We start from the raw sequence: 27,555 nt of genomic DNA on the forward strand, positions 1-27,555 counted from the left end.
GAACAGGCTATCCTACACCCTTGCAGAGCAACCTCGCTGGAAGTGCCTCCCGCTCTCTAGACCAGGAGGCAGAGGCAGAGGCAGGGAGCACGTGTCCCACTACCAGGAGGAGCTGCCACTCAGCCCCAGCCCAGGGCTGCCATGTAGAAACAGGAGCACACGCTGGCAAAGCTTAGCTTGTCGAGAGGACTGGAAACCTCCTAATTCGAAGAACTGCAATTCCAAACAAAAACACACACAGGAGCCTCACCCGACAGACGAAAGCGCGCCTGAACACTCACAGCTGCGCCCCACATGGGAATGTATATGTGAACTCGGACTCGGGGCACATTCACACAACCCTGAGACCGAGCCGCAACACCCTGGACGCATGTCAAGCAGCAAAGGCAGGGTGAGGAAAGCCAGACCCCAGAGCCAGCTGCCATGTGCTGCATTTACAGAGCCCGGGGAACGCTCCGCGCTTGACGCCAGGCAGCAGCCTCCTCTGAGGAAGCTGGGGCGGGGGCGGGGGTTTCCCAACCAGCGTCTGGTTTATGAAAATTAACCGAGCGCTACCATTATGATGTGTTATTTACTTCTGTAATATACACGCATTAAAGGTGAAAAACAAAACAAAACAAAACATGGTGCAGGACAAACAGAACTCTGCCCGGAAGAAACCCAGGTCGGTGAGGGCAGTTCAGCCCTCAGGAGGCCCCGCTCATCAAGGTGGCGGACACCTCCCGAACCCGACACAACAGCGCCAGTGGGAGCGCAGCACCGGACCCACTGGGACTCCCACTGGAGCGAGCTGCAGTGCCGCGGCGGCCGGCCCGCGGGGCCAGCACACTCCAGGTCCTCTTTACGGGGGCCTGGCCGCCCGTCGCTCGGAAGGGCCACATGCTCTCTGGGGCCGTGGCTGCCTCACTACTACACTGCAAGGTGGGAAACGACAGACTCTCTATGGTGGGAGAGCGCCGGCCCTGCTAACCCACGGGAAACCCACTCTGAAAACCGGCTGGCCCCCAGCCCTGGGCAGCAGGAGAGCCCCCGCAGCTGCCTGTCCCGGGGAGTCGCTCCCCGCAGACAGAAAGAAGCCCTCTCTGGAAGGCTGCGGTCCCAGCTGCGGCGGGAACCGGCCATTCCCGCAGGGGTGCAGAGTACAGGGTTGCGAACTCCGCTGTCCTTCTCAGACGACGGCAACCTCCCGCGCCCGGCTCTCCCTGCATGCTCTCCTGCAAAGGCACAGCCCAAGCTGGCGACCCCGGAGCCACGTATCCCTGCTGGGGTCGCGGCGTGGAGGCCGGGGCCGGGGCCCTCCATAGGCCTCGAGCCAGCGGTTCGGCGGGCCCGCGGCGGGGCCGAGCGCTTCCGCGGAAAGCCTGGGCGAGTGCGCTGGGCGTAGAGCTGGACCTGGGTTTACACACCAGGGTTGTCGGTACTTTTTACCGAGACTGATACATTTTCTATCAGTAGATTTTTAAAATTTGTAATCTACCAGTATTTGTTCATTTAAGGATTTCATAAAGTATTTTTTCAAATCAGGTATTTCTTGAATGACTCTGACTGCACTTTTGATGGCCAGTTGCCATGCATTATTAAACTCCGTTTTTTTCTTCAGAATCTTCCAGTAGACGTCTAGAGTTTAGCTAGAAGTCTTGGCTACGATACAAACAGTGATGGAAAACACATGAGCAGTAACAAGTTTTAATCTGGCCCCTCAGCACTACCATGGGCTAATCTGTGGAGGCAGCTTATTCCAGTGTCAGCCAGGGTGCAGCCACACCGCACTCCGCAGCGGCGTGCTCCTCGGTCCACGACACCGTCTCACCTCTCGTCAGCTGCACCTGGAGCAGCGAGACGCGACGCAGAAGGAGTACATGCTGGGACCTGCGACCCTCAGGACTGACTCTCCTCTGACAAGGTATGTTTTCAGTCTCTTCTTCATGTACAGGGAGCAATTATTTCATAGTGGATACTAAGGGGACATTAACGTTATTAACATCAGTGCTTGTGAAATACGTGATCAAGTTTATCTGCAGAATTCCTTAAAGATCAGGACTTAAATATGTAACATAAAATTACTCTAGCCTTTAAGTTTTATATAGAATGGATTTATTTTCATGTAACTTTTACAGTTACATGAAAATCTGTTATGCTTCACCATAAATGTTAACATGATTGATTTTAGAAATCATTTAAACAAAAATCTTTGGAGTATGCTCTTTTAGGAAAATAACATGACCTTAAAATAATTACTGATAATGAAATTGGTGGATATCACAAAAACACTACGTGAAAAAGTAAATATTTCTTTCCAAATGTTAAAACTATGATGTTTTCTAATGTGTTTTCAAAATATGAATTATTCAAATGTCAGTTTTATTTACACATTTGGATATTAACACTGTTTTTGAAAAATGCCTTCCTTATTCTTATGTAATAAGATAGCACTGGACAGTTAACAAGGAGATGCATGTAATTCCAAGAAAGAACCGTTATCAGCAATACTTCAACTAGCTCCATATCTAATAGGGAAGATCAGAAACTTCTTTTCACAAAATTCCAGAGTCAGAATTTAAAATAAAGATTTCCCTTATCTTCTCCCAAAGTAAATTTTTAAATTAAATCTTAGATGAAAAGAAATTAAACAATGTAGTTGATATTCTATCCCTCAGAATCTAAACAGAGCACAGCATTCCTTCTTGCTAGTGTGTTCAGAGATGTGGTAGCCACAAGCCGTGGCCACATGCTGAGGGTGAAACCTGATGGTCTACCCCTCTCTAAGAATACAGTGCTGTTCTTTTCATTCCCACCAAGAACCACTGTGTTGTTTAAAAAGGAAAAAAAGGAAATACAAAGAAATCGTAAGCCCACACACATGGGAAAGTATCTGGATGTTTTTAATTTGTTTTCAGTTATTTTGCAACACAGCGTGGTGGAAAGAAGTCTTCTGTTTCCACCAGCTGCTCCACTACAAAAGAGTATTTGGGTACCTGATCTGAGGTTTGAGACAAAACACATTAACTTTACAAGCAAAAGTCTTAATGCACCGTAGCAGACAGTAGAGAATGAAGAGGTAGAAGTGTTTTGTTTTTTAAGATGTACTGAAAAACAAATGAAGGACAAAAACTTGTGTAAGAGGAAAGGCAGCCACAACTTCTTTATCAGATGAGATTTACAATTCTAGGGTAAAGTGAATTATTTCTCTAAGGACTGTGTGGTCTTAAAAGCATCAGTTTCCTTCCAAAAGGCACTCTAAGGGTCCAAGTGCACGTTTGGACGTTGAACTTTTCCTTACTTGCTCAAGTACAGAGCTGAGCCTCGACTGTGCCTTGATCCAGCTCAGATGTTCTGTGAGTACACAAGCACCTTCTGTCACATTTACAACTGACAACTACTAGCACTTGGGAACAGATAGGGACAAGTCAGCCAAGGGGAAGGGTCACCAGGCAGACCTTTAAGCATGGGATTTAAAAGCATAGTGACTTATTTTCCTAATAATAGTGTCTGAGAGGAAATACCATTTCACTTAGACAAATTTTCCATTCTAAGTTTGTGGAACATTTAAGTGGAAAATAAGAGTTTATGCAGATTCAGAGAGACACTTCTTAGCTCCATTTCCAGTCCAGAGGACCTGGCCAAACCGCGTGCCCCGTCCTCTCTGAGGAGAGTCTGCTTACTGTCTGGAAGTCACTGTGGGATTGGGGCTAGCCTGGGGCGGGGGCTGTGGGGGGATGGCGATGCAGGAGTGAGGAGGCTGGCCTAGGCCCCTCTGCTGTCAAAGACAGCAGTAGCAGTGGGAGCAACATATCAGAGGCCTCTCCTGGCTCCAACGTGCCACAGTTTATTAATAATAGCAGTAGCACTGAAATAATATTCCAGATATTATTCTGATTAAAGGAAACTTGAAACCAAAAAGTCCAAAGCTTTCCATGAGTAATAAACTCTGGCAAAACTGGTCTAAACTGGGGAAATACTGAGTCTTCCTGAGAACAAAACACCAACTTTTTTTTAAAGGTTTCAAAAATAGCACATTCTACCACCCAGACTTATCAAAAAGAGCTTAAGTCTAAATATTAAAACTAAAAAATTAAAAAAAAAGAAAACTAAAAGTCATATCACTTTCAGTGAGAAGTAATATTCTAAATTCTTTCTGAATAACAGGAAAACACTGCTATATAGTAGTCCCTCCTGGACACCCCAATATTTTTCTACTGTTAAAAAAACTGGTCAGCCAGGTTAGGGCACGGTTGGGGCTTACTTGTACTTTCTCACCTCAGATGAAGGGTATAAAGGGTGAATCCCTCATGGAATCAAGGCTCGCCTGACTTCAGTTTTTAAGGAGCCAGGATATAAAAGAATGCAGAGAGATTACATTAATCTTCTATAGCTAACAGAAGTCAGAAGTAGCACGGAAAGAACATGCCAGAAGGCACTTTGGGTCTCCATATAAAGAATTTCCTATCCAGCACAGATGGACAACAGGGGAACCAGATGCCCCTCGAGGAGCACTTGCTGGAGTCATGCAAGCAGAGAATAGACACACTAACTGACCCAGCATGTTCCGGGGAGGCTCCAACAACCGGACAGAGTTTCACCTACGTGCCATTTCCTAACTCCGCAGGTCTCCTCCCTCATTTGCAGAGGAAGGGCCCAAGGAGGCATGAACAAGGGGCTGCTGCCCCATCAGCCAGCAACCAGAAAGTGTCCCAGGTACCACGGGCTTGCCCCAGCCCCAGAGCCCCCACCTCCTCCAGGGCAGGGGGCGGGGCACACTGGCTGATGGGTCTCTTGACCCTGCAGGCGGGCTGGTCTGCAGCCCTGATGCCTGGCTTGCCCCTCCCCCTCAGCCTTGTGTGGCCCTCTCACTCGGCTGTCCGTCTCGGCTAGTCACACCTGATACTCACCTTCACTTGGCTCCCGGCCTCTCCTGCATCCTGGGGCAGAAGGAGCGAAGGCGAGTTTCCAGCCCCACTGCCAGGCCAGAGAAAGCCCAGAAGTGTTTGGAGCTCTACCATGTTCCTCTTTTTATGTGGATTTTTTAAGGTTCTATGGTTTTCTTATGTCTATCACTTCAGATACAGTACTTGTTACATAAATTTCTCTGGTCTAGACAGGGAACCTACAAGCCCTGTAATGCTCTAAGTTTCTACAAGAAAATACTGAAACTCAACCAATTCAGTAATAACTCCTGATTAAACTCATCTCCCATGGACCAGGGCAACTGGGGGCAGGCCTCAGGAAACCACAGCCCCCAAAGATTCCCCAGGTGGGCACTGAGTCTGGCTCTTGAGGGAAGGGTGGATGAGAAACCTTTGATTGTACAGACTGTCTGATGCTACAGAAGTGGTGAGACAAGGCAGAAGTATATAGAGGACCAGAGCAAACTATGTCAGCAGACTGATACCTAAAATATTTAAAAACCAACATGATAATTTAAAAAATAGGCCCCTAGGGACGCCTGGGTGGCTCAGCGGGTTAAAGCCTCTGCCTTCAGCTCAGGTCATGATCCCAGGGTCCTGGGATCAAGCCCCACATCGGGCTCTCTGCTCAACAGGGAGCCTGCTTCCTCCTCTCTCTCTGCCTACTTGTGATCTCTCTGTCAAATAAATAAATAAAATCTTTAAAAAAAAAAATAGGCCCCTAGAAAGAGGAAAATAGTCCTTCACTCAGTAGCCTATTCTCTATTAGGTTTGCGTATTCTATTCCAACCTTTTCTCGTGTCTGTATATTTTATAGATAGCTTTACATCTGTTGGTCTCCAACAGTAAACTGAGAGTGTGAGGAATAAACAGATCTCTGGTGAAGAATTCTGCCCTGCAAGTCTGGAGACCACACACCTGGAGATCCCTCCAAGGTGCCGGCCACAGTGCACGCAGTCAGCCCGGCCTCCTTGCAGTTCAGCTCTGTTTATTAACTTAGGCATGTGTTCAGTTTTTCCATGAACGCACCTGACATTCCAGCATTGGCTTTTACAACAAGTCCCTGCTTGGCTGAGAGTAGTGGATCAGGAGCTGTGGTTTTATTTTTTTGAGGAGGGAAATGAGGGAGGGAAGAGGATGGGGAGAGAGGGGCGTCTGCGTCACAGAGTCTGCATCCTAACTCTGCGCCTGGTACACAGCAGGGCTCTGACACACGCCCACTGGAAGACCGCAGCAACGTCCAGCAAAGGCAGAGCTAGGGGCAGCTGTGGCCACAGAAGGCAGAGCTGCAGAGCAACAGTAAAGAATAAACTGATACTGGGGACAAGCCTTGGTGCGACTAAGGACCATTTAGGGCTGAATTAGCCAGGGAATGGGAGTTCTGGAAGGTCAATGCAAAGCTGGGAACCAAGTACTAGGGAGCCAGGAACCACACAGATGCCTTAGGTCAAGAAACATAGTGGATCCAAGTTGGGCAGGCTGCTGGGAAGCAGAAGTAACATGCCAGAGACAAAGCGATAGTGGAAAAGGAACCCAGCTGAACTTAACAGGTGCCCGTGCCAGGGTTCCTGGGCGCTGGGACTAGACACAGAAAGGGAACCTGTGCATCCCTGAGCCGGCCAACAGCCACTGCTGGGCCTCACGCGGCCAGCACAGGGTCTCTGCACCATAGGATTCTGACCACTCCTGCCCTCCCAGCCCAGGCTGGGCATGCACCCCTCCTTGTGTAGACAGGTGCCAACAGCAGTGTGTGGACTGGCTGGAGAAGAAAAGATGACAGAGTGTGTGGCTGAGGCCACTGGAGTTCAGGATGCAAAAGCGTGCTCCCACATAGGTAGCAGCAGAAAATGCAGACAACAGGTTGGGAGTGTGAGCTCCACCTTGGGGTCAACTCTTCTGGTTATGTGGCTTTGGGGAAGCTGCTGAAGCTCTCTGCACCCCCCATTCCTCCGGTCAACGTGGGGGACACGTCTGGAATCAACTGAATTGACGCTTCCATAAGGCGAGGAAGAGGTAGGAGGCCAGGCTGGTTCTGAAGTCAATTATTAAAATAAAAAAGTGTTTGCCATTCTCAGCTATGTCCTGATCTCGGCATAATTGAGCATGGGTTATCACAGAGAAATCTCATGTATCTAGCTGGGGACGTCCAGCCACCCACTGGACAAAGTGCTCGCATTGCCATTTGGATTTCAGAGTTAAATAATGCTAATTACCAGGTGGATAACTGATCATAGAATTTCCTCCCACCTTCCCCTGGGGATTAAAAGGCATAACACATATAATTGAGTACTTTAATTCACTTCTGATGCCAAGTCCAGAAAGACCAATGCCATGGAGAGAGGTTCAAGCTGATTCTGGGTTCTGGGAACCTGTAAGGAGCTGGCACCGCTCAAGGATTTGGGGAGCAAGGTCTTCCTGAGGCTGGACCAACTGTGACAGCCTCTGGATGGCCTGTGTGGCTAAGGCGCTGTTGTGCTCAGGTCCAGCAAGGGAGTCCAGCTGGACTGCTGGGGATCTGGCTAAGGGACATCTGGGGAGAGTGTGCGTGCCCTCTGGCCAGAGCACAGCCTTACCAGTGGGCATCTGTTTGCCACCAACTGCACACCCCAAAGGGAAGACTGGCATAAATCTGCTGTAGATGATTTCAAAATGCTTTTAATTTTTGAAAATGACAAAGACTGTATATAGTTCGCTTCACAAGTGAAAGTTAAGACACACCTGCAGAAAAATCTGCCATCAGACGCCAACAAATTTATGCTCAGAAGGTTCTGGATCATTCATTCCAGTTTTGTGTGGGCTTTAAAAATACAACTGAAAACAACTCCGCCCCTCAAAGAAAGCAAACGAACACAACTCAGCGGAAAGATGAACATGAAAAGAATAAGTCTGGCCCTCTGATGCTCTGGATCAGGTATTAGACAATGGAACAGATTAAAAGGAGGAAATCCAAGTACACTGCGAAAAAAGTGACCAAGTCTGAAAGTGAGGCTGGTGGTGGGGAGGGAGGTTATTACAACCTCCAGATGTGAGGCCAAGGGGACATGTGGGTTTTACTTCGAAAGGGTCATAGGTATTAAGGCAATGGAAGGATATGGGGAAGAGGGAGTCTGGTATGATAGTCTGTTTTAGTTTTTATTTTTATTTTTTAAAGATTTTATTTATTTATTTGACAGAGAGAGATCACAGGTAGGCAGAGAGGCAGGCAGAGAGAGGGAGGAAGCAGGCTCCCCGCTGAGCAGAGAGCAGAGTCTTTAACCCACTGAGCCACCCAGGCACCCCCTGTTTTGGTTTTTAAAAGCACTCATTATGCGGCGCCTGGGTGGCTCAGTCATTAAGCATCTGCCTTCAGCTCAGGTCATGGTCCCAGGGTCCTGGGATCCAGCCCTGCATTGGGCTCCCTGCTCAGCACGAAGCCTGCTTCCCCCTCTTCCATTCCTCCTGCTTGTGTTCCCTCTCTCACGGTCTCTCTGTCAAATAAATAAAATCTTAAAAAAAAAAAAAAAAAGCATCATTAGTTTCCTAAGTACAACAGTAGTACTGACTGGCCATTATAAAAGTTAAAAAAAAAAAAAAAAAAGACAATACATGTCATTCATGGTTCTCCTACCCAGGATTATGAATTAGCTATATTTGTGCCAAGTTTTTGAGTGTTTGTAAGTATATTTTACATATAGATTTTTAATATTTGCTTTCTGTAATTCCAAAAATACAGTGTTCTATATGGTTAATTTTTTTTTAATTTTTGAAAGATCTTATTTATTTATTTGAGAGAGAGAAAGAGGGAGAGAATGCAAGCAGGGGCCAGAGGGAGAGGGAGAGGGAGAAGCAGACGCCCGGCAGAGCAGCGAGCCTCATGCAGGACTTGAACCCAGAACCCTGTGATCATGACTTGAGCCAAAGGCAGATGCTTAACTGAACGAGCCACACAGGGATCCCAATATTTGTAAACTCTGTAAATATTTTTTAAGTTCAAAAGTATTTTATGGAATACATACACCCTATTTTATTTTACTATTTCACTTAAACCATTAGTTATCTTTAACTTTTTGCTATTATCTATAATTCTGTTGTGGACATCTTTATGCACATTAGAATCATTTCCTGGGGCTAGATTACGAAAAGAATTAGTGGATGAAAAGGATATTTTTTAAAACTTCCAATACATATTGCCAAACTGCTTTCCAAAAACTTTTTACAAAAAAAAATTTTTTTAGGGGCGCCTGGGTGGCTCAGTGGGTTAAAGCCTCTGCCTTCGGCTCGGATCGTGATCTTGGGGTCCTAGGATCGAGCCCCGCATTGGGCTCTCTGTTCTGCAGAGAGCCTGCTTCCTCCTCTCTCTCTGCCTGCCTCTCTGTCTACTTGTGATCTCTGTCTGTCAAATAGGTAAATAAAATCTTTAAAAAAAAAATTTTTTTTTTTTAATAAATCACCCTAGCAATGGGTCAGAATAGCTCTGATTGTTGTTGTGCTCTTATTAGCTCTGATTTTGTTTAACGCAATCTTACTGTTTCCTTAGTTCTAGATTGGTCCTCTACACGAGACAACATGAAGGAGTATGTGCTCCTAGCACTCTTGGCTTTATGCTCTGCTAAGCCCTTATCTCGCCCGTCATACGTGACGCTGAAGAACATGATGCTGAAGGACATGGAAGATGAAGTGGGTGGTGACCCTGATGATGACAACTCTCTTTTTCCAACGAGAGAGCCAATTAACCCCTTTTTCCCTTTCGATCTGTTCCCAACATGTCCATTTGGATGCCAGTGCTACTCAAGAGTTGTACACTGTTCTGATCTAGGTAAGAACAAATGTCAGCTTATTTTGGTGAAAATGTCATTCTGATAAAATTGAAAGGATAGTAAGAGTCCTCACTGAGATTTCAAAAATCAGCTAATTGTAAAGGAATTTTTCATTTAAGTTCTTTGAAAATGTAACAAACCCAAAGTACATTGAAACTTATCTTAAAAACCCAGACAACCAAAGGAAAGCAATGGGAATTTCATATATAGAACATTTCCTTCTCTTCTCAAATTTTAATGAAAATGGTTCATTTTAATTTCCTTCAGAGAGAATGGACAGCACTATGGTTCATTTCAGGATGTCAGCAGTCTGACAGTGTGCCTTCTAGTAACATTCTATAAGGATAAGAGAAATTACCCATCTACAGCAATAAACAGTTTACAGAGTTTGTGAAATCTCTAATCTAGACATTTTAAAGTCAATGCTCTTTGTTTTGCATGATTTAGGTTTAGAACTGTCTAGAAAAGAACTGACTGCACTAAGTCACTTTCTAAAGTCTTAAAATGCATAATTCTCTGCTGAGTATTTTTTTCAAATATTTCTAATGAAGATGCTCCTGAATAGGGGGGTACACTCATACCCCGCTCAGGGAGAGGGTAAGATGGTAAATGCACACCAGAGTTCACTGTACCTGCCCATCTCCAGAAGAGGGGAAGGCTCAGATGTGCCCCACTGTGGGAAGCCAAGGTGTGGCACACACGTGTCATGCTGTACATACCTCACCTCTCCTACGTGACCAAGACAATGAAAAGGGTCTGTAGCTCTGTCACTCTGCCTCCCTCAGAAAATTAATTTCTTTCCAGAGCTTCCAGTTTCATCAGGGGTGGGATGAGCAAGGTCAATCCCAGTGCTTTCTGCAGAGCCGCCCACTTCCTCCAAGACCTTCCACTTCATTTCCTAAGACCAAAATCGTCTCCTGTCAAAATGGATATCTTGCTAACCTGCCAAGTGACTCCCTTTCCCTTTTACTATCTATGGTCGAACTTCTAAAAAGAGTGAGTCATCGCTGTAAACTATGGAGGGAAAAGTACTCAGGCCTACAGGGTGAAGTGCTGACATTCCCAGTATTTTAATACTGAGCTCTCCAGTGGGGCTATTAAATATACTTCTGCTCCCTAGGAGGAAGGATGGCCCTCCAAAGCATACTAACATCTGAAACTCCCTGTAAAATGCATAAAAAAAGATGAGTTGATGGATGAATTGTAAATATAGTAAAATATTGATGGTAGAAAGCGACTATGGGTTTTCTCTGTAAAATTTTCAACTTTTCTGTATGTTTGAACATTTCAATAACAAATGTTAGAGAAAAACAAGAAGGCCCCATGTTCATTAAGCATAAGTACTGTACGGCCCGTCTGACAACAGGTATGGTGGGTATGTTCGGCCATCTAGGGAAAGCAAGAAAAGTAAGGAAGAAATGCACCACGTACAGCTCTTGGTAATTTCCGCTCTTCTTTGTTTTTTTTAATTTAAGAGGGGAAAATACCATTAAGTCTTTAAGTAATTTAACATGAGCTGAGTACCTACATACACTGAGAGCGCGATGCAGCTGTCCCTTAACCTCACACAACAGACAGACAGCTACCATCAAACCTGCGAGGAGGAGTGCAAACTGACCGGGGTTTGGGGGGGAGGAGTCAAGGCAATGGCTGGAAGAGACCCAGTGCTGAGGAGGGGAGGGTGTTAGCAAAGGTTACTGCACACCCAGACATCAACAGGGAGCAATGGATGAGTGTTTTTGTAACTCAAATTTAACGGACAACTGAGTAGAGGAATTCATTATTAAAGGAAATACGTAGTAACATTTTAAAGAATGTACCTAAAAATAATATAATTTATTTTCTAAATTTTCTACATGTTGAGGCTTCTTAAAATGATCAAAACCTACGGGTTCCAATTCAGCCCTACAAGAGCCTGAGAAATGGCAGAGAATGTCACTGCTCCTCGGCGGCGGCTTCAGGTGCAGCTCAGCTGCAGTCACCTCCCAGCAGTCATACTGGCACACCCTCACTTACCTCCTTATCTGTCACCTTGTGCAGATGAGCAGTGACAGCGAGACCCAGCTAGGCACCTTGCAAAAATACCTAAGTTATTTGAAAAGGTCTGCAGGTCTTTCCAAAGAGCAATGTTTTTGCTGTTTCTCAATGGTAACCATGGATTTTAAAAGATGTACATTTCCATCAAATTAGAAAACTCTTCTTTAAAAAAAAAAAAAGAAAGAAAACTCTTCTTTAGCTTATCATGTATGTGTAACATGTTCGTTTATTTCTCAGGTTTGTCCTCCGTTCCAAGCAACATTCCATTTGATACTCAAATGATTGACCTTCAAAACAATAAAATTAAGGAAATCAAAGAAAATGATTTTAAAGGACTCACTTCACTTTATGTAAGAATATATTCATTCATATTTAAGTGAAAATCTCTATCATTGCTAAAAGGATTACTCATATTTTGTGTAAACAAGTCTTACTTTTCTTTCTTTTTTCCCTTAAAGATTATATTTATTTATTTGACAGAGAGAGAGAGATCACAAGTAGGCAGAGCAGCAGGCACAGCTGGGTTGGGGGGGATGGAGGGGTGGGAGAAGCAGGCTCCCTGCTGAGCAGGGAGCCCGATGAGGGGCTCCATCCCAGAACCCTGAGATCATGACCTGAGCCAAAGGCAGAGGCTTAACCCACTGAGCTACCCAGGTGCCCCAGCAAGCCTTACTTTTCTGTGTGTGAAGAATGACAAAAATCTCTGATACTAAGTAGTGTTCTAGTAATGAGAAATTAGATTTGATTAATTTAAGTGATGTTAACTGAAATGAAAGCCAGGTAAAAGGCAATGGGCTAAGAGTTTAAGTAAAAAAGGTCCTAAAATGAGCGTATGATATATTTAGGTAATCATAGCCACTATACTGTGATGATGATTATTAATAAGAACTCATTAGCATACAATTTAAGAAAATCTGTAACCAAACTTGTTGACTTATCTGAAGACACCACAAATCTCTGAAAGCCGGTCATGCATTATATCTACTTAATATGTACTTGTATGGCGTTTTCCCCTAGACCTTTTTTTTCCCCCCAAGATTTTATTTACTTATTTGACACAGAGAGAGAGAGCAAGAGAGCACAAGCAGGGGAGCAGCAGGCAGTGGAGAAGCGGACTCCCAGCTGAGCAGAGAGCCCAATGTGGGGCTCGATCCCAGGACCCTGGGATCATGACCTGAGCCGAAGGCAGCTGCTTCATCGACTGAGCCACCCAGTAGTTCCTCCTCTAGAACTTTAAAAATGAAAAATAATTTTTCCTTACAATATTTATTAATATTTTCATTTTCCAAGATTTAAAAGACTCTTAGTTTTCTATGTAACACTTAGAGCCTGTAGATTTTAGCAAGTAAAATATCCAATTTATTTTGTAATTGGGTTTTAGAAGAGCCTGATTCCACACGTCCCAGCCACGGGGGTGTCCACTCTTCCCTTCAGCGTGGAGTTAGGGTGGCAGTATGGAGGGCAGCCAACACTCCTCTTCAAGGCTATGTTTGCACATTCTCATGCTGGGCTGGAGGGCAGAAACATAAGGCCTGTCATGTCCAGGGCAGTTACAGCACTGAGAGGAGAAGGTAGAGATACCATGGCCACATCATTCTCTTTCAGCCACCCATGCAGGCCTGTTCTCCTCCTGTCCTCTTTCCGGACGCTCTGCCTTCCCATCACCCTCGGGTCAGTGCGTGGACACTAATGACCCATCCAAGCAGGCATGGAAAGGGACTGTTCAGTCCCATCATGCAAGCAGTTCACGTCTGCTGGATGAGCAAGGACACTGAGGCTGGCCATGTTCTAGGCACCACAAGGAATGCTCTTTCCTTAGGCTTTCTACCTATCCTCTTGGCAAAGCCACGCCGCCCTGTGCTGCCAGGTGTGGGCTCCAAGGGTGGTGACTGGACAGCTTAGATTTGGTAAGGGTCAATACATAATAAAGTTTCCATATTAAAAAAAGAGAGATTAGAAGAGCATATATTTATCTAATAATGAGGCATCACTTAAATATTAGGATAATGCCATGAAGAATCTGTCCAGTCCATCCCACCATCAGACCACAGAAACTTCTGGAGAATGGCAAGGCCATTACTGACTCTCAGAAGTTGGAATACAGCCTACAATGCTTCTGCCACTTCTTCAGCTTTATAACCACAGGAAAGATTAATGTTGTATTCAATACCAACATCACAAACAGTTCCTAATTTGTCATATAATTTTATCACATTTTAGGAGTATCCAGGGACTTAGCCCACTTGTACTCCCATTATTCACTGGGAAATGAGTCTGAAAGGTGTCAGGAGCTGTGTTAGGCCTGTTTCTGGCCAGTCAGCTTTATGTGGCACTTGTTGGACGGGTAATGATTTCTGGAGTTAGGTGGGCCTAGGCTCAAACCTTGGCCCTACTAGAAGAAAGTGCTGGGCCAGTGGCCTGCCTCGCCAAGCCTGACTTCGTCCCCTGTAACAGAGCTGTACCAATGCTGTGAGACTCACTCAGAGGAACGAATGCATGTAAGACGCCAGCACCCAGTGGCTCAGTGCTGCCAACGGCCCTCGTGCTTCCCGACTGGCTCAGTGGGAAAGCACTTCTCACTGCACACTTTCTACCTGAATTGTGGGCATGCAGTCTATTTGAAAACATTTAATTATAATGTCATCTTGTATGGTACCTGTCCTTAAAGACAATCAAAACATTTAAAAAATATTTTATAAATTCTCTGTTTTGGCTGGCTGTTTGGCCTTCTGGTTCTTACACAAAGGACAAGCCATCTTTGGGGAATGAGTGGGGTCATTACCCACACGCCCAATTCATGGTCAGCTGGCCACAGCCTCACTCATCAGGACGGCTTCTTGTCTGACCTCTGAAAGGCTACCCTTTTCTCATCTTCTGTCCTTACCTATAACCACACTGTCTGGGGCTCTGTGACCGTCACTTCTGGAACGGCAGATGCTCCGTTCACCCAGTCAGTGGGGGTCAGCTGCAGGGGGCCCTCCATACAAACTCACTCCATCCTACACTCCTCACTCTTCCTTTTAGGCAGCTCTGGCAACTGCACATCCTAACGGGAGGATGCAAACAATTCCCAGGCACGTGCTCCCTCTGGGACCCCCAACTGTGGAGGCCTATAGCAAGCGCTCACCATGGCAGAACAAAGTGCAGAGGGCAGAGGAACTAGGCCAGACAGGACCCAGGTCACTCTGTCACCGGGCCCATTTCCTCAGTGTGAAAGGGAGAGAGATCATTTCTGCTAAGTTTGTATCACAGGGTTGAGTGAGGGCTCACCAAGATGTTACCCCACTCTTCCCCAAAGAAGAAGAGAACACACTTAGCTGGTGGCATACAGGAAAAAGGACATGTTACCAGGTCCTGTTCTCCTTCAGGTGAGACAGTACACCTGATGGAAAGATAAGAAAAAGGCCTATAGGGTGCCCAGCTGGCTCAGTTGGTGGACCGTCTAACTCCTGATCTCGGCTCAGGTCTCGATCTCGAGTTGTGAGTACAATTCCCAAGATGGACTCCTCACTGGGTGTAGAGCCTACTTTATTTAATAAAAAAAAAAAGAAAGAAAAGAAAAGAAAAGGCCTACAGGAAAGAGAATAATCAAGGGAGTGTAGCAGCCAAAGTGTCTGTATTTCTTCTGAGGAAGAACCATGACCCTATTAAGTCTATCTGGAAACATCGAGAAGGTTGGTGTAGAATGGGATTGGTGACAACATTCATAAATGGAATGACTCTAGAGCTGCTCTCTGAAAGAAGGTCCCAAGAAATGAAGCCCCAGCCACCCTGCCCTTGGGAAACATGGAGTAGTTCCCGCTGCCCAGCACACCAGGGAGCTCTCCACACGCCTCACAGGCTTGACTCCCAACAGTGCAGAGCTGGGCTGCTGTCTGGGCTTAGAGCTCCTCTGAGGCCTCGACCATAGGGCCCTGACAAGGGTCTGAGGTATTTCTCAGGATGCACTGCTGTCTCCCCAGTGTCTGAGATACGCCAGCATGTGGAAGGCACTTGGTAGCAGTTTACTCCTACATGTCTCCAGTCCAAGAAAAATGCTTCACATTAGTAAACATGAAAGAAGTAAGGTTTTCAAAGTAGAGAAAATCATACAAAAATTTTTTCATGTGGCTGAATAGATTTTCACTTTATTTGAGAGAGAAAGTGAGCAAGGGAGGGGAGGGGCAGAGAGAGAGAGAGAGAGAGAGAGAGAGAGAGAATCCTTAAGCAGATTTCCTACTGAGTGTAGAGCCTGACCCGGCCTGGAACCCATGACCCTGAGATCATGACCTGATCCAAAACCAAGCCAACTGAGCCACCCAGGCGCTCCCTGAAGAGATTTTTAGATATAATACCATCGATTACTTCCATGCAAGGAAATGGGGTGCCAGGGGTAGGGCTTAACTGCACAAATACATCACCTACTAAAAGATAAACCAAAGTTTTGGGACGCCTGGGTGGCTCAGTTGGTTAAGCGGCTGCCTTCGGCTCGGGTCATGATCCCAGCGTCCTGGGATAGAGTCCCACATCGGGCTCCTTGCTCGGCAGGGAGCCTGCTTCTCCCTCTGCCTCTGCCTGCCACTCTGTCTGCCTGTGCTCGCTCTCTCTCTCTCTCTGACAAATAAATTAAAAAAAAAAAAAGATAAGCTAAAGTTTCAAAACCACTCTGTTCCAACTCAGTAGTAAATATTTGTTTTAGCTTAGACTGTACTGGGGAATTATTTACAGTTAATAAAGTATGTGAATGTCATAATTTCCATTGTTTTCCATAAGTAACTCATCACTACAGAATATTGGTAAATCAAATCCGACTCATAATATTGTGTATCTCTTTATGCTTTAATCTAGGCTTTGATTCTGAACAACAACAAGCTAACAAAGATTCACCCAAAAGCTTTTCTAACCACAAAGAAGTTGAGAAGGCTCTATCTGTCACACAATCAACTAACTGAAATACCATTTAACCTTCCTAAGACACTAGCAGAACTCAGAATTCATGATAACAAAGTTAAAAAAATACAAAAGGAGACATTCAAAGGAATGAATACTTTACATGTTCTAGGTAAGTTTATGCAAATGGATGAAACGTTTTGGAATTATATGCAATATGCAAAGATAGAGGTCTTCATCATCAGCAAGAATGATTAAGACTGGTTATTTCCAAAACTAACTTTTTTAATCTAACAATCTCTATCTAAGCCATTTATAAATCAAAGTATCAAACAAAATTTATAGCCCTTAAAGAAATACACCGTTTCTAACACATACTATCAAGAATCCCCTTTGAGGGGCTCCTGGGTGGCTCAGTGGGTTAAAGCCTCTGCCTTCGGCTCAGGCCATGATCCCAGGGTCCTGGGATCGAGCCCCGCATCGGGCTCTCTGCTCAGCGGAGAGCCTGCTTCCTCCTCTCTCTCCCTCTCTCTGCTTGCCTCTCTGCCTATTTGTGATCTGTCTGTCAAAAAAAAAAAAAAAAAAAAAAAAAGAATCCCCTTCGAAACACCTACAGTGGTTTCAATTTTCCGACTGCACCTAATCAGTAAAATCTGTTACTCATATTTAATATAAAGGTAGAATTTAAAAAAAAAACGATAAGGATACGCTTACACCAAAAAAGGTAGTATTTTTAATGTACTGTATAAACCATTCAAATACAATGTACAAAATTAATTCAGAGATTATTTGAAATGTACATCTAATTTACATTATCTGCTTTAAGATTGCTGAGCTAAGGAAATTTCTGTTGTACTTTATAAACTCCATCATATTTTACTTCTGCCATCTCCCTCTCTAATATTCATTCAGAATTTGTGATCAATATTCTCATTCACTTCCTCACTTACTTAGGTCAGCCAAATGCCTGGCACTTACCAAACAGCCTCACTTACTGGCATCTCCCTAAGATTATATTTCTGTTAATCAAATAACAATTTCTAATTGACTTACAATTTTAAAAGCTTAGGTGACAAATAAATGTATACTGGAAAACACAAGTGTTTTAAATTTTATGAAAGAGTATCTTTTTTTAGATGTAATATTAATATAACAAAATATGCTCGTCAGAACAGAGTGATAACAAGTCATTGATTTAGAAATTCAAAGCAAAAATCTATTACCTATATTTTCTTTTTTTTTTTTTTTAAGATTTTATTTATTTTTTTGACAGAGATCACAAGTAGGTAGAGAGGCAGGCAGAGAGAGAGGGGGAAGCAGGCTCCCTGCTGAACAGAGAGCCCAATATGGAGCTCGATCCCAGGACCCTGGGATCATGACCTGAGCCGAAGGCAGAGGCTTTAACCCACTGAGCCACCCAGGCGCCCCTATTACCTATATTTTCTATAATAAATCTATTCTAGTATTAATCTACCATAATATAAGTATAATGTTACTTCGGCCTACATAATATGAAGCAGTCTTTTTCTGAGAGCAACAGAAAGGGACACAGATAGACACAGAAATAAACACGGCGAGTGAAAAAGAGTGCAGGATAAAGCTTGAACTTCTCAGAATGTTCTTGGGATGTCAGTGCCCACACCGAATCTTCTTCATACACAATAGATACATGCTATATTATATCATTTGCCTCCGCAGAAATGAGTGCAAACCCTCTCGATAATAATGGGATTGAACCAGGGGCATTTGAAGGAGTGACAGTGTTCCATATCAGAATTGCAGAAGCAAAACTGACCTCAATTCCTAAAGGTTTGTATTTATTTAAGATAAAACACTTCTAAAAAATTGTCACCTTTAAACGACCACTGTTGTAAACTGTATACATTGTCAAAACCCAAGGTTGTCAGAACACTTTTTATCAGTATGTCTGGTCAGGGTAGTGTGAACTTTGTTGTCTCGTCACACACATCAGAGCCATATATAGTGCTTTTTCTTTTTCCCAGGATGAAACCAGAATCTTTTTGTTTCCCCAGTGAGAACAAACATTAAGAAATAATGAACTTTCTATTCCTTCTTCTTAACATTTACTCTTCTATACCTGTCACTCTGTGGATCACCTGCTAGAGGTGGACATTCTCTAGAGGAGAAGGCTGGGGAAGGTGCACGGGGCCAGAAGGCTCTGGCAGGGGTGGGCGTGCACCCTGTACCCATTTCTTCACTCGGGTGCTGTGCAGATTCAAGGGCCAGTGCACAGAAAGGTCTGTGGATGGTGTCAGGCAGCTGGTGAATGCCATCTCCTGGCATCATGGACACTTGTTCTTTATGATGGGACCTGAGGCTGGTGCCTCCAAGGAAAGTGCACCTTAAGCTTGCTCCTGGACAGTCTTCTAGCATTCTGCCCCAAGCTCCCAGTACGGCAGTGAGCTCCACCTACTCTCCTTTTTTGAGAACCATGCTCAGAGGCCGTTTCTCATCTCTGACAGGGATGCTCTCTCTCTGCTATGAGGATGACCTGAGTCAGAAATAACCCCTGTGATTAATCATGTAGTTTCCTTTCGAACAGCTCTGTCCTTCAGAGTCCACAGGAAAAGCAAAGACTTTATGGAAACCTTTTTCTACTATTCACCTGATCCAGAAGATTAACAAAACAAATATCAACTCGTAAGTTAAAGGACACAGCAAAGCTGGTCTTAGAAATCGAGTGGTGATCTTTCACTTAGGAGAAAAATCATATACAGTAAAAGTTGGAAAGACAAATTTCTTATACAGGAAAAATCAGTTTAATTCAGAAAAACACAATTAAAAAGCCACCTTATTCAGCTTTCAATTAGGTAGCCGTTTTTCAATAAGAAACCTAAAATGATTTACTTCTCATCTTTCATACACCACCAACAAAAATACATGCCACCTAACAAGTTCCATACATAAAACGCCTCTGACATGCTGAGAGCAGATGACAGTGAAGGGCAGGCAGAGGGCAGGAGAGAAGGGTCAGGGAGGAGAAAGGCTGGGGCTAGCTGCACCAGGGCTATGCCCACCAGCAGCCTTTCCTACACTGCAACACATCCCGAGAGCAATTCTCTTCAAGTTTCAGTGTATCTGAAAAATGAAGGCTTAACTTCTCATGATGTTTTCCAGATTTTTCCAAAGGCTTAAGGAACATATTACATCTTTAGATATTAATTTATTGTTAAATAATTTATTTATTTAAGGATTTTATTTATTTTTCAGAGAGAGCAAGAGAGAATGCATAAGCAAGGATGAGGGGCAGAGGCAGAAAGACAAGCAGGCTCCCCACTGAGCAGGGAGTCTAGACCCCAGAACCCTGGGAACATGACCTGAGCTGAAGGCAGACCCTTAACTGACTGAACCACTCAAGCACCATTAACTTCAGAAATTTAAATTGGAATTAAATCTCTCAATTTATGTAACTGCTCTTTCAAGATCCCCATGACATTCAAACGCCAGTGAAATTTTTTTGTTTTTCTCATTTATTTGCTAAAATGAGAAGGCTGATGGCTGAAATCCAATCATCACTACCCCATGCAGCAGGATGAAATTAGGCAGAGGTCCAAAGGGTCCTGACCAGACCTGATACATTAACACGAGGAGAGGTGAAACGTGCCTTCCTCCCAGGTCATTTGGAAAACTCTGCTACAGAGCAGCATGGCAGTGGAGGGGAGAAGACACCTGTTTGAACGCAAGAGTAGGAATAGAAGGATCTGTGCAAAAGCAGGCATGTGTTTGTTGACCGTCGCTGAGCTCCCACCCAGACTCTAGCCGTGCTCCTCATCCTGCAGGGCTTCTACTTTTCTCTTGGGTCGTCCACTTTCTCCACACCCTAGCAAAGGGGACGATCCCCTCAAGCTCTACAAACCCTCTTCTAAAAAGTTTCCCTGACTGCTCAACATATTCTACTACAGGCTAGAACATCTATGATACTTTCTTAGTGATTTTTGTATGTGTGGTGGATTTGCTCAACTGGTATGTCAGGTCTCTGAAGAGAGAACCTCCCCTCTGTTCTTTTCCATATTGGAGGATAGAGCCATTTCATCAGTATAATTCAACTCAACTAATCAGAATTCAAAAAATTAGAACCCTCTGAGTTTAGAATTGTTTTCCTGTTCTCTAGGTTTTTTTTTTTTTCCTTCTAAAATCCAAAGTAGACTCTGGAATCAACATAAATCCAGCCAGTAAAAGTACTGATATTTATAAGGATGCTTCAAATATCTTCAACAGACTTAACCACTAATAAAGGAAGGAAACGTTTTCAGTAAGAGTTGCAAAAAAGAACACTTTTCCCAGCTAGCTAGAACCTATGGTTGACAATACATTTTACACACACACACACACACACACACACACACACCCCTAATAAAATGAGGTGTGATTTAATTCTCAGGTTAATCTAGGGAGGGTAGGGAGGGCTGGGGTCAGAACACACAGGGGTGAGAAGAGAAGATGCCCCTGTTCATAGGGTACCTGGCATGTACCAGGTTACACTGTAGATGCTTCTCTTTATGCAGAAACTACTACTAATTGAAGAGAATAAACACTTCAATAGATCCAATATATCAAACAGAGTAAAAACCCATGTGTTCATAAAAATACTAAAAAAATTTCACTGGTTACCTCTTAATTAAAAGAAGCAAGCATTTATGCTGCCTTTTCTGTAAAAATTGTATTACACAGTGACTAAATGATGAAGGAAAATTCCTTAGATATCAATCCTACTGATAAATGTACTAAGCATGACAAAATCAGAAAATCACCATTTTCACATTCTTAATGAAATAATAAATCCTATAGCACTCATCAACAAATGCTAAGACCGTAAGGTGAAAGACTGATCTACTGAGTTTAATCCAGTCTCTACATCTAAGCACTAGCTTTTAAGAAATGACTAAGACAAACAATATGTGGAAGCTTTGGTCCAGTCCACAAGTGAGTTATCTCAAATCAATATCTGAAAGAAATCAGTGCAAGACAGGGAAAAAAAAGGAAGATGTATTTAATAGTAAAAGAAATTTTAAGAGATGGGAGAACACAATGCATTCTGTAAACTTCTATTTGGACTCCTACCTGAACAAATCAACTGTAAAACGTATTGGAGATCACTGGGGAAAGGAATATCCTGTGATCATGAAGAATTCCTGTGACTTCCCGTTAGCTGTGACACTGGACAAGATGGTTATGCAGAAACAAAGGGGACCTGATGAGTTAAGGACATCTGGTGAGGCCTTTACCGGTGAAGTGACATTATGTATGGAATTCGATTTTTAATAATCCAGCAAAAACAAGTGAATGAAGAAAAACAAATCAATAAACAAGCCAGTCACAGACAACTAATGTGGTGGATGAAAGACACGTGGGAAACTGGACCCTGCAGTGTGGTGGCTCATGACACTAGCTTCTATTTCTGTGTGAAATTTTTCATAATCAAAAGTTGAACAAAAAAGCAGATCCCTAAAGGACTGCTCAAGTCTATAGAGTGAAACTTAACAAGTACATGAAAAATCAGTGGGGCTTGGCTTTACTCCATCTAACATGCCTATTTCTTTTTTTAACCCCTAGGTCTGCCATCAACTTTACTGGAGCTTCATTTAGACTATAATAAAATTTCAACTGTGGAACTCGAGGATTTTAAACGATACAAAGACTTGCAAAGGTAATAACCCTCCAAACCCCAACTCAGAAGTGGTAGGGATATGATGGAAATACTAATGAGACCCCTGGAGAAACAGAGGGACCTAATCAAGACTGTCACTGTCGTGAAGATAAAACGAACAGGGACATCTATATCTTACTCTGTCTTGGGGGTGGTAGAGGGACACCAAGTGAAATGAGGAAAAGAACTTTTCAGATGCCCTTTGGTTGGTGTAGGTTAGCTACAGAGTTTTGTTGACAGGGAGGAGACAGCCGTCACACCCTGAAATGGGTTATGATGTGCAACCAGGAAGAACCTTTCTCTGAAGAGAGACGCAAATGGCTTGAGCTTCTGTTTCCCACTCAGCTGTGGGGTTTTAAGCTAACCATCCCAACGTCTGCCTAAGAATTGATCCATTTTATGCCATTTTTAGGCTGGGCCTAGGAAACAACAGAATCACAGACATTGAAAATGGAAGTCTTGCTAACATACCACGAGTAAGAGAAATACACTTGGAAAACAATAAACTAAAAAAAATCCCTCCGGGATTACAAGAGTTGAAATACCTCCAGGTAAATCATTCTTCCACTTGTGTTTTGTACATACTAGTACTTTCCTTTGTTTTTGTGAGCTGTGTGAGTATCTGAAGCAAAGACCATGCAAGCAAGCAGCAAGGGTAACTGATTTGCAACGACTCTGCAGGTTGCCGGAGGCGTTAAGATACGGCTTCTAAGCAGACATTAGCTAAGGTGCTCAGGCATCCCTTTCCATCCTCCAGTTTCTCCTATTGCTGAAGCAGGTAGCAGAGTTACTGACCAGGCTAATTTCAAGTTTCGGGGGTGGCAGGGGCTATGTAAAGGCAGGACTGGTCAGGAGGAATCCGAGGAGGATCGTACATCCTTTCATTCTGGAAATGTTCCACAGAGAGCATGAGGACAAGGTCCCAGGTATTTTCATTATCATTGCAGTGCTAGATAAGTAGTGGGTATGATTTTAAAAAACTGATGTCAGAATACATAATCAGAAGTCAGTATTTGGGGCATCATGGGTTCCCCTTTCTTCTTCATTGCTTTTGTTTGAACCTTGACCAGGTCCGAAGGGCCCCAGAATCCTTGGAGCATCTGATAAAGTCTTAGATCCTCCCAAGAACAAAACATGAACACTATACTTTGTGCACAGATTTAGGAGTTTCACAAATCTCCCCGATTTTCATCTGTGTTCCTCACGTTAAGAATTCCTACTTAATCCCAATTCACCTTAGTCCACTTTTCTCATGTGCTTTTCTTGACTTACAACATTCTTATCTTCCAAGAAGCAAAAACACATTAAGAATAAAACTGGGCCGGGGCGCCTGGGTGGCTCAGTGGGTGAAGCCTCTGCCTTCGGCTCAGGTCATGGTCTCAGGGTCCTGAGATCGAGCCCCACATCGGGCTCTCTGCTCCCCGGGGAGCCTGCTTCCTTCTCTCTCTCTCTGCCTGCCTCTCTGCCTACTTGTGATCTCTGTCAAATGAATAAAATCTTTAAAAAAAAAAAAAAAGAATAAAACTGGGCCTTGTTTCTTCCTGATTTATCTTTAAGTAAGTTTTGTTAAAAAAAAAAAAAAAAAAAAAAAGTTTTGTCCACTACACAGACTTGAGATAAAGCCATCAAAATGGATGTGGTATATGCAGATGGCTGTGAGTTTTACTTTTTTTCCACGTGCTGCATTTAAATGTCTAACCACTGAGCATAACCTGAGTCTTTCCCTTCTCAAGCCATTCCCAATTTGCGTTCTTAACAAGTAAAGAATTTACTCTGATCCCAACTTCTGGCTGCTTTTAATTTAAATCTACCCATACTCCTACTAGCATTCCTTTTTTTTTTTTTTTTTAAATGAATAGAATCAAAACACACACAAAAAACCAGAATTATAAAGGAGAACACGAGTCATAAGGGTACAATTCAGCAAATGTCCACAAAGCAAGTACGCCGACATCCAGCACTGTTTCCTAGTGAGGTCGATGCTGTGGAAAACTACAACTTGCACTGACCACAAACTGCTGGGAAACATGCATGAACCCTACAAAGCACCTGTCACAAAATCCCCAACCCTGACAGACGGCACAGGGGGCCCCAACACCAGACTTAAAGGTTTTAGCAATGCCCAGATTTCTCATGACTGGCTCAGATCAATTTCACCAAAGTTTAAAGGCACAATCTAGAGGTAATGACAGCCAGAACTGACACCTTAGCCTCATCTGCAAAAGGCTTCTACTCTTTCATCTGCCAAAATGCTGTCAGTAGACTGCTCTTACTTCTCAGAAGTCTCAATTGCCAAAAAGACCAAAGAAGAATTAAAGCGAAAGGAGGGAAGTCCCTACACTATTTTGAATAATAATGCAAAAGACATTTACAGTTTATAAAACCGTATTTTGTCCATTGATGCAAATAAAGGTTTGACTGTTGATCCTGTATTACACATATGTATTCAAGCTGTTAACAGACGTATTTTTCTATAAAGCAGCTTAAAAGAAAGCAGCTCCACTCTTCCTCACCTTGATCACAAAAAATGCTAGCTAACAATTCATATTCACAAGCCTAATCTTGGCAGCATTCAATTTCATTCTTCTGCTCATTTCTAGTACTTTTAAAACACAGTATTATCAACATGCAATGTAGTAAGCACACACACACACACCGCTACATAGGTAAGAGAAGAGGAGGAGGGAGGCGTGTGCTGACCGGGCAGTGTGCTCGGGGCCGTAGCAGGAGCTGCACTGCACACACAGAACACTTTTGTGTATCACACAAGATCCCGAGGGGATGTAATCAATATTTAACAGGCATAAACAAGTATATATATTTTAAATGAAATACATTCAAATAAATGTGAAATAAATGGGCAAATGAGCCCATGAAAAAATGTGGACTACAAAAAGAACATCTTCGGGGCACCTGGGTGGCTCAGTGGGTTAAAGCCTCTGCCTTTGGCTCAGGTCATGATCCCAGGGTCCTGGGATCGAGCCCCGCATAGGGGCTCTCTGCTCAGCGGGGAGCCTGCTTCCTCCTCTCTCTCTGCCTGTCTCTCTACCTACTTGTGATTTCTATCTGTCAAATGAATAAATAAAAAAAAAAATCTTTAAAAAAAAAAAAAAAAAAAGAACATCTTCATTTTACACTGATTGTGTACTTTCTTTCTCCTACTGCCACAGATAATCTTCCTCCACTCTAATTCAATCACAAAAGTGGGAGTGAATGACTTCTGCCCAACAGTACCGAAGATGAAGAAATCGTTATACAGTGCGATAAGTTTATCCAACAACCCGGTGAGGTACTGGGAAATGCAGCCTGCAGCTTTCCGTTGTGTTGTGAGCAGAATGAGTGTTCAGCTCGGGAACTTCAGAAAGTAGTTATTAGTATTATCCATTTAATATAAAATTTAAAAATTGTTACATTTGGAATACTTGAACTCTATTAAAAATCGTGGTATTATGCGAACAAGCAAAAGCTATTCCTAAATGGTAAGTCTACTGACTTACTTTATGACAAAAAATTTCAACAGAATTTTGCAAAACTATTGCTACATCAGGATTAAGAGAAACACGCATCTACTGCAGTTTCCTTTTGTATACAAATGGATTCTGCACAAGTCTTATGCTTGAACATTCTTTTCTTAGTAACAAAAAAAAAAACCACATTCAGTATTTAACACTTTGTTATCAAGTGGATTTTAAAAAGAACTGTACTGTAATTGGAATGCTTGACTTAGCAAAATTTGTGTTCTTTCATTTGCTGTTAGCAAACCAAAATTGACAAGAATGGTTACATGAAGAGCACATTATACTATTCTTAATCTTTAATAACTCGGATAGTACTGTAATGTTTCTGTTAATGTTGAAGTATGATTTCATATAATCTTATTCAAATTCTCATATCTTAGAGCTTTACTGTCTTTATGTTTAACTCCTGATAATAAGGTCTTCCGTGTTTATTAGCAACTTGACCGATGCTATTCATAGCATCTGGTTTCAGACTATAGCATATGCCTTTTAATTTAATTATTACCTGATTATAAAACCTCTATAAAAATACATAGTGAGTGTTTATATAAAATCTGTAATTCACATTCTTTATTATCTCAGTTATTATAACTTTCAACAGTACATCAATTGTTAGGTCATAGGACAATGTCACCTCAAAGCTAAAGAGTACTTTCTAGATGTCCCTTGTAAGACCTTGGCTGGAAGAGCCAGACTCTGTCCATTCTACACAAACTGTTTACTCAGATATGACAAACTAAACAACTCTGAAAACACAGCTGGTATAACTGAACAGAGTCCTAAACAAAACATAAAGAAACTAAACGTCTGTGCAAAAGCTAAGCATACCCTATGTATTTTTTATTTACATTCAACATAGGCAAAGCTAGAAAATAAAAAAAAAAAAAAATTAAAATATTGGCTTGAAGTAAAATATTTGTGCTTTGGTTTAATTTTTATTCTCCCATCCAGGAACATAAACATTTCTCAGAAACTTATTTATAACACTTTTAGCACAGTATTAATGCTTTCTCATAGGAACATTACTGAAATATTTCAAATTATGCTTGTGCTATGAAACATAATCACCGTTATCTTAAACTACCACAAAAACTAAATTTTAAATCATTTTGAGGGTAGTAGAAAAATATTCCATATATGATGTAAGGTGGAGTGAAGGGTTTGGACATCCAGGTCAGCAATGGGTAAAGAGGAATAGGTCTTGTTCTTCCTAGAGAGGGCCCCCAACTCAGGCACTGCTGGCACCCCAGGGTGGATTGTTTTGAGGTTGGGGTGGGGGATAGACTGTCCTTTCTTTTGCAGAAGGTGTCTGCCCACAAAACGCCAGGAGCACCTGCACCCCAGCTCCCACAGTGCGTCACCCAACACTGTCTGCAGACATTGCCAATGTGGGGGGCGCAAGTGGTGAGGGCGGAGTCTCATGGAGCTGGTGAGAACAATGCTCTACAGGACATTTACTTAATTTCTAATTCTGACCCAAGTTTGGAAACTTGGAGCAAAAAAATTACTTTTGTTTTGTAAAACTATAGAGACAAGATCAAAGTGTGATTAATATACTAGAAGGCGGATTGCCTGAGTGACTCAGTTGGTTGAGGGTCCCAACTCCTGCTCTCAGGAGTATAAATTCAAGCCCCGCATTCAGCCCCATGCTGGGCGTGGAGCCTAATTTAAAAAACAAAACAGATAAAATAAAATAAAGAATAAAAGTTAACCACAAGTAGTGATATAACAGAATGAGCCCAGGGATGCCAAGCTTTGAGTTG

The 27,555-nt window shown here is 43.1% G+C and overlaps 2 protein-coding genes across 3 annotated transcripts in view; one reads left to right on the top strand and one right to left on the bottom strand.

Moving 5' to 3' along the window:
* The window catches only part of LOC111153553 (centromere protein P), a 240,665-nt gene that overhangs the window by 96,863 nt on the left and 116,247 nt on the right, over positions 1-27,555 (bottom strand). The window lies entirely within an intron of this gene.
* LOC111153551 (asporin) lies at positions 1,839-26,679 on the top strand. Its single transcript, XM_022512634.1, has 8 exons — positions 1,839-1,903; positions 9,421-9,699; positions 11,975-12,087; positions 16,565-16,778; positions 18,305-18,415; positions 22,181-22,274; positions 22,687-22,825; positions 25,445-26,679. The coding sequence occupies exons 2-8, from the start codon at positions 9,450-9,452 to the stop codon at positions 25,640-25,642; spliced, it is 1,119 nt and encodes a 372-aa protein (XP_022368342.1). The 5' UTR covers positions 1,839-1,903; positions 9,421-9,449; the 3' UTR covers positions 25,643-26,679.

This window comes from Enhydra lutris, unplaced genomic scaffold (genome assembly GCF_002288905.1).
Source record: "Enhydra lutris kenyoni isolate GAN:26980312 unplaced genomic scaffold, ASM228890v2 scaffoldscaffold33, whole genome shotgun sequence".
NCBI lineage: Eukaryota > Metazoa > Chordata > Mammalia > Carnivora > Mustelidae > Enhydra > Enhydra lutris.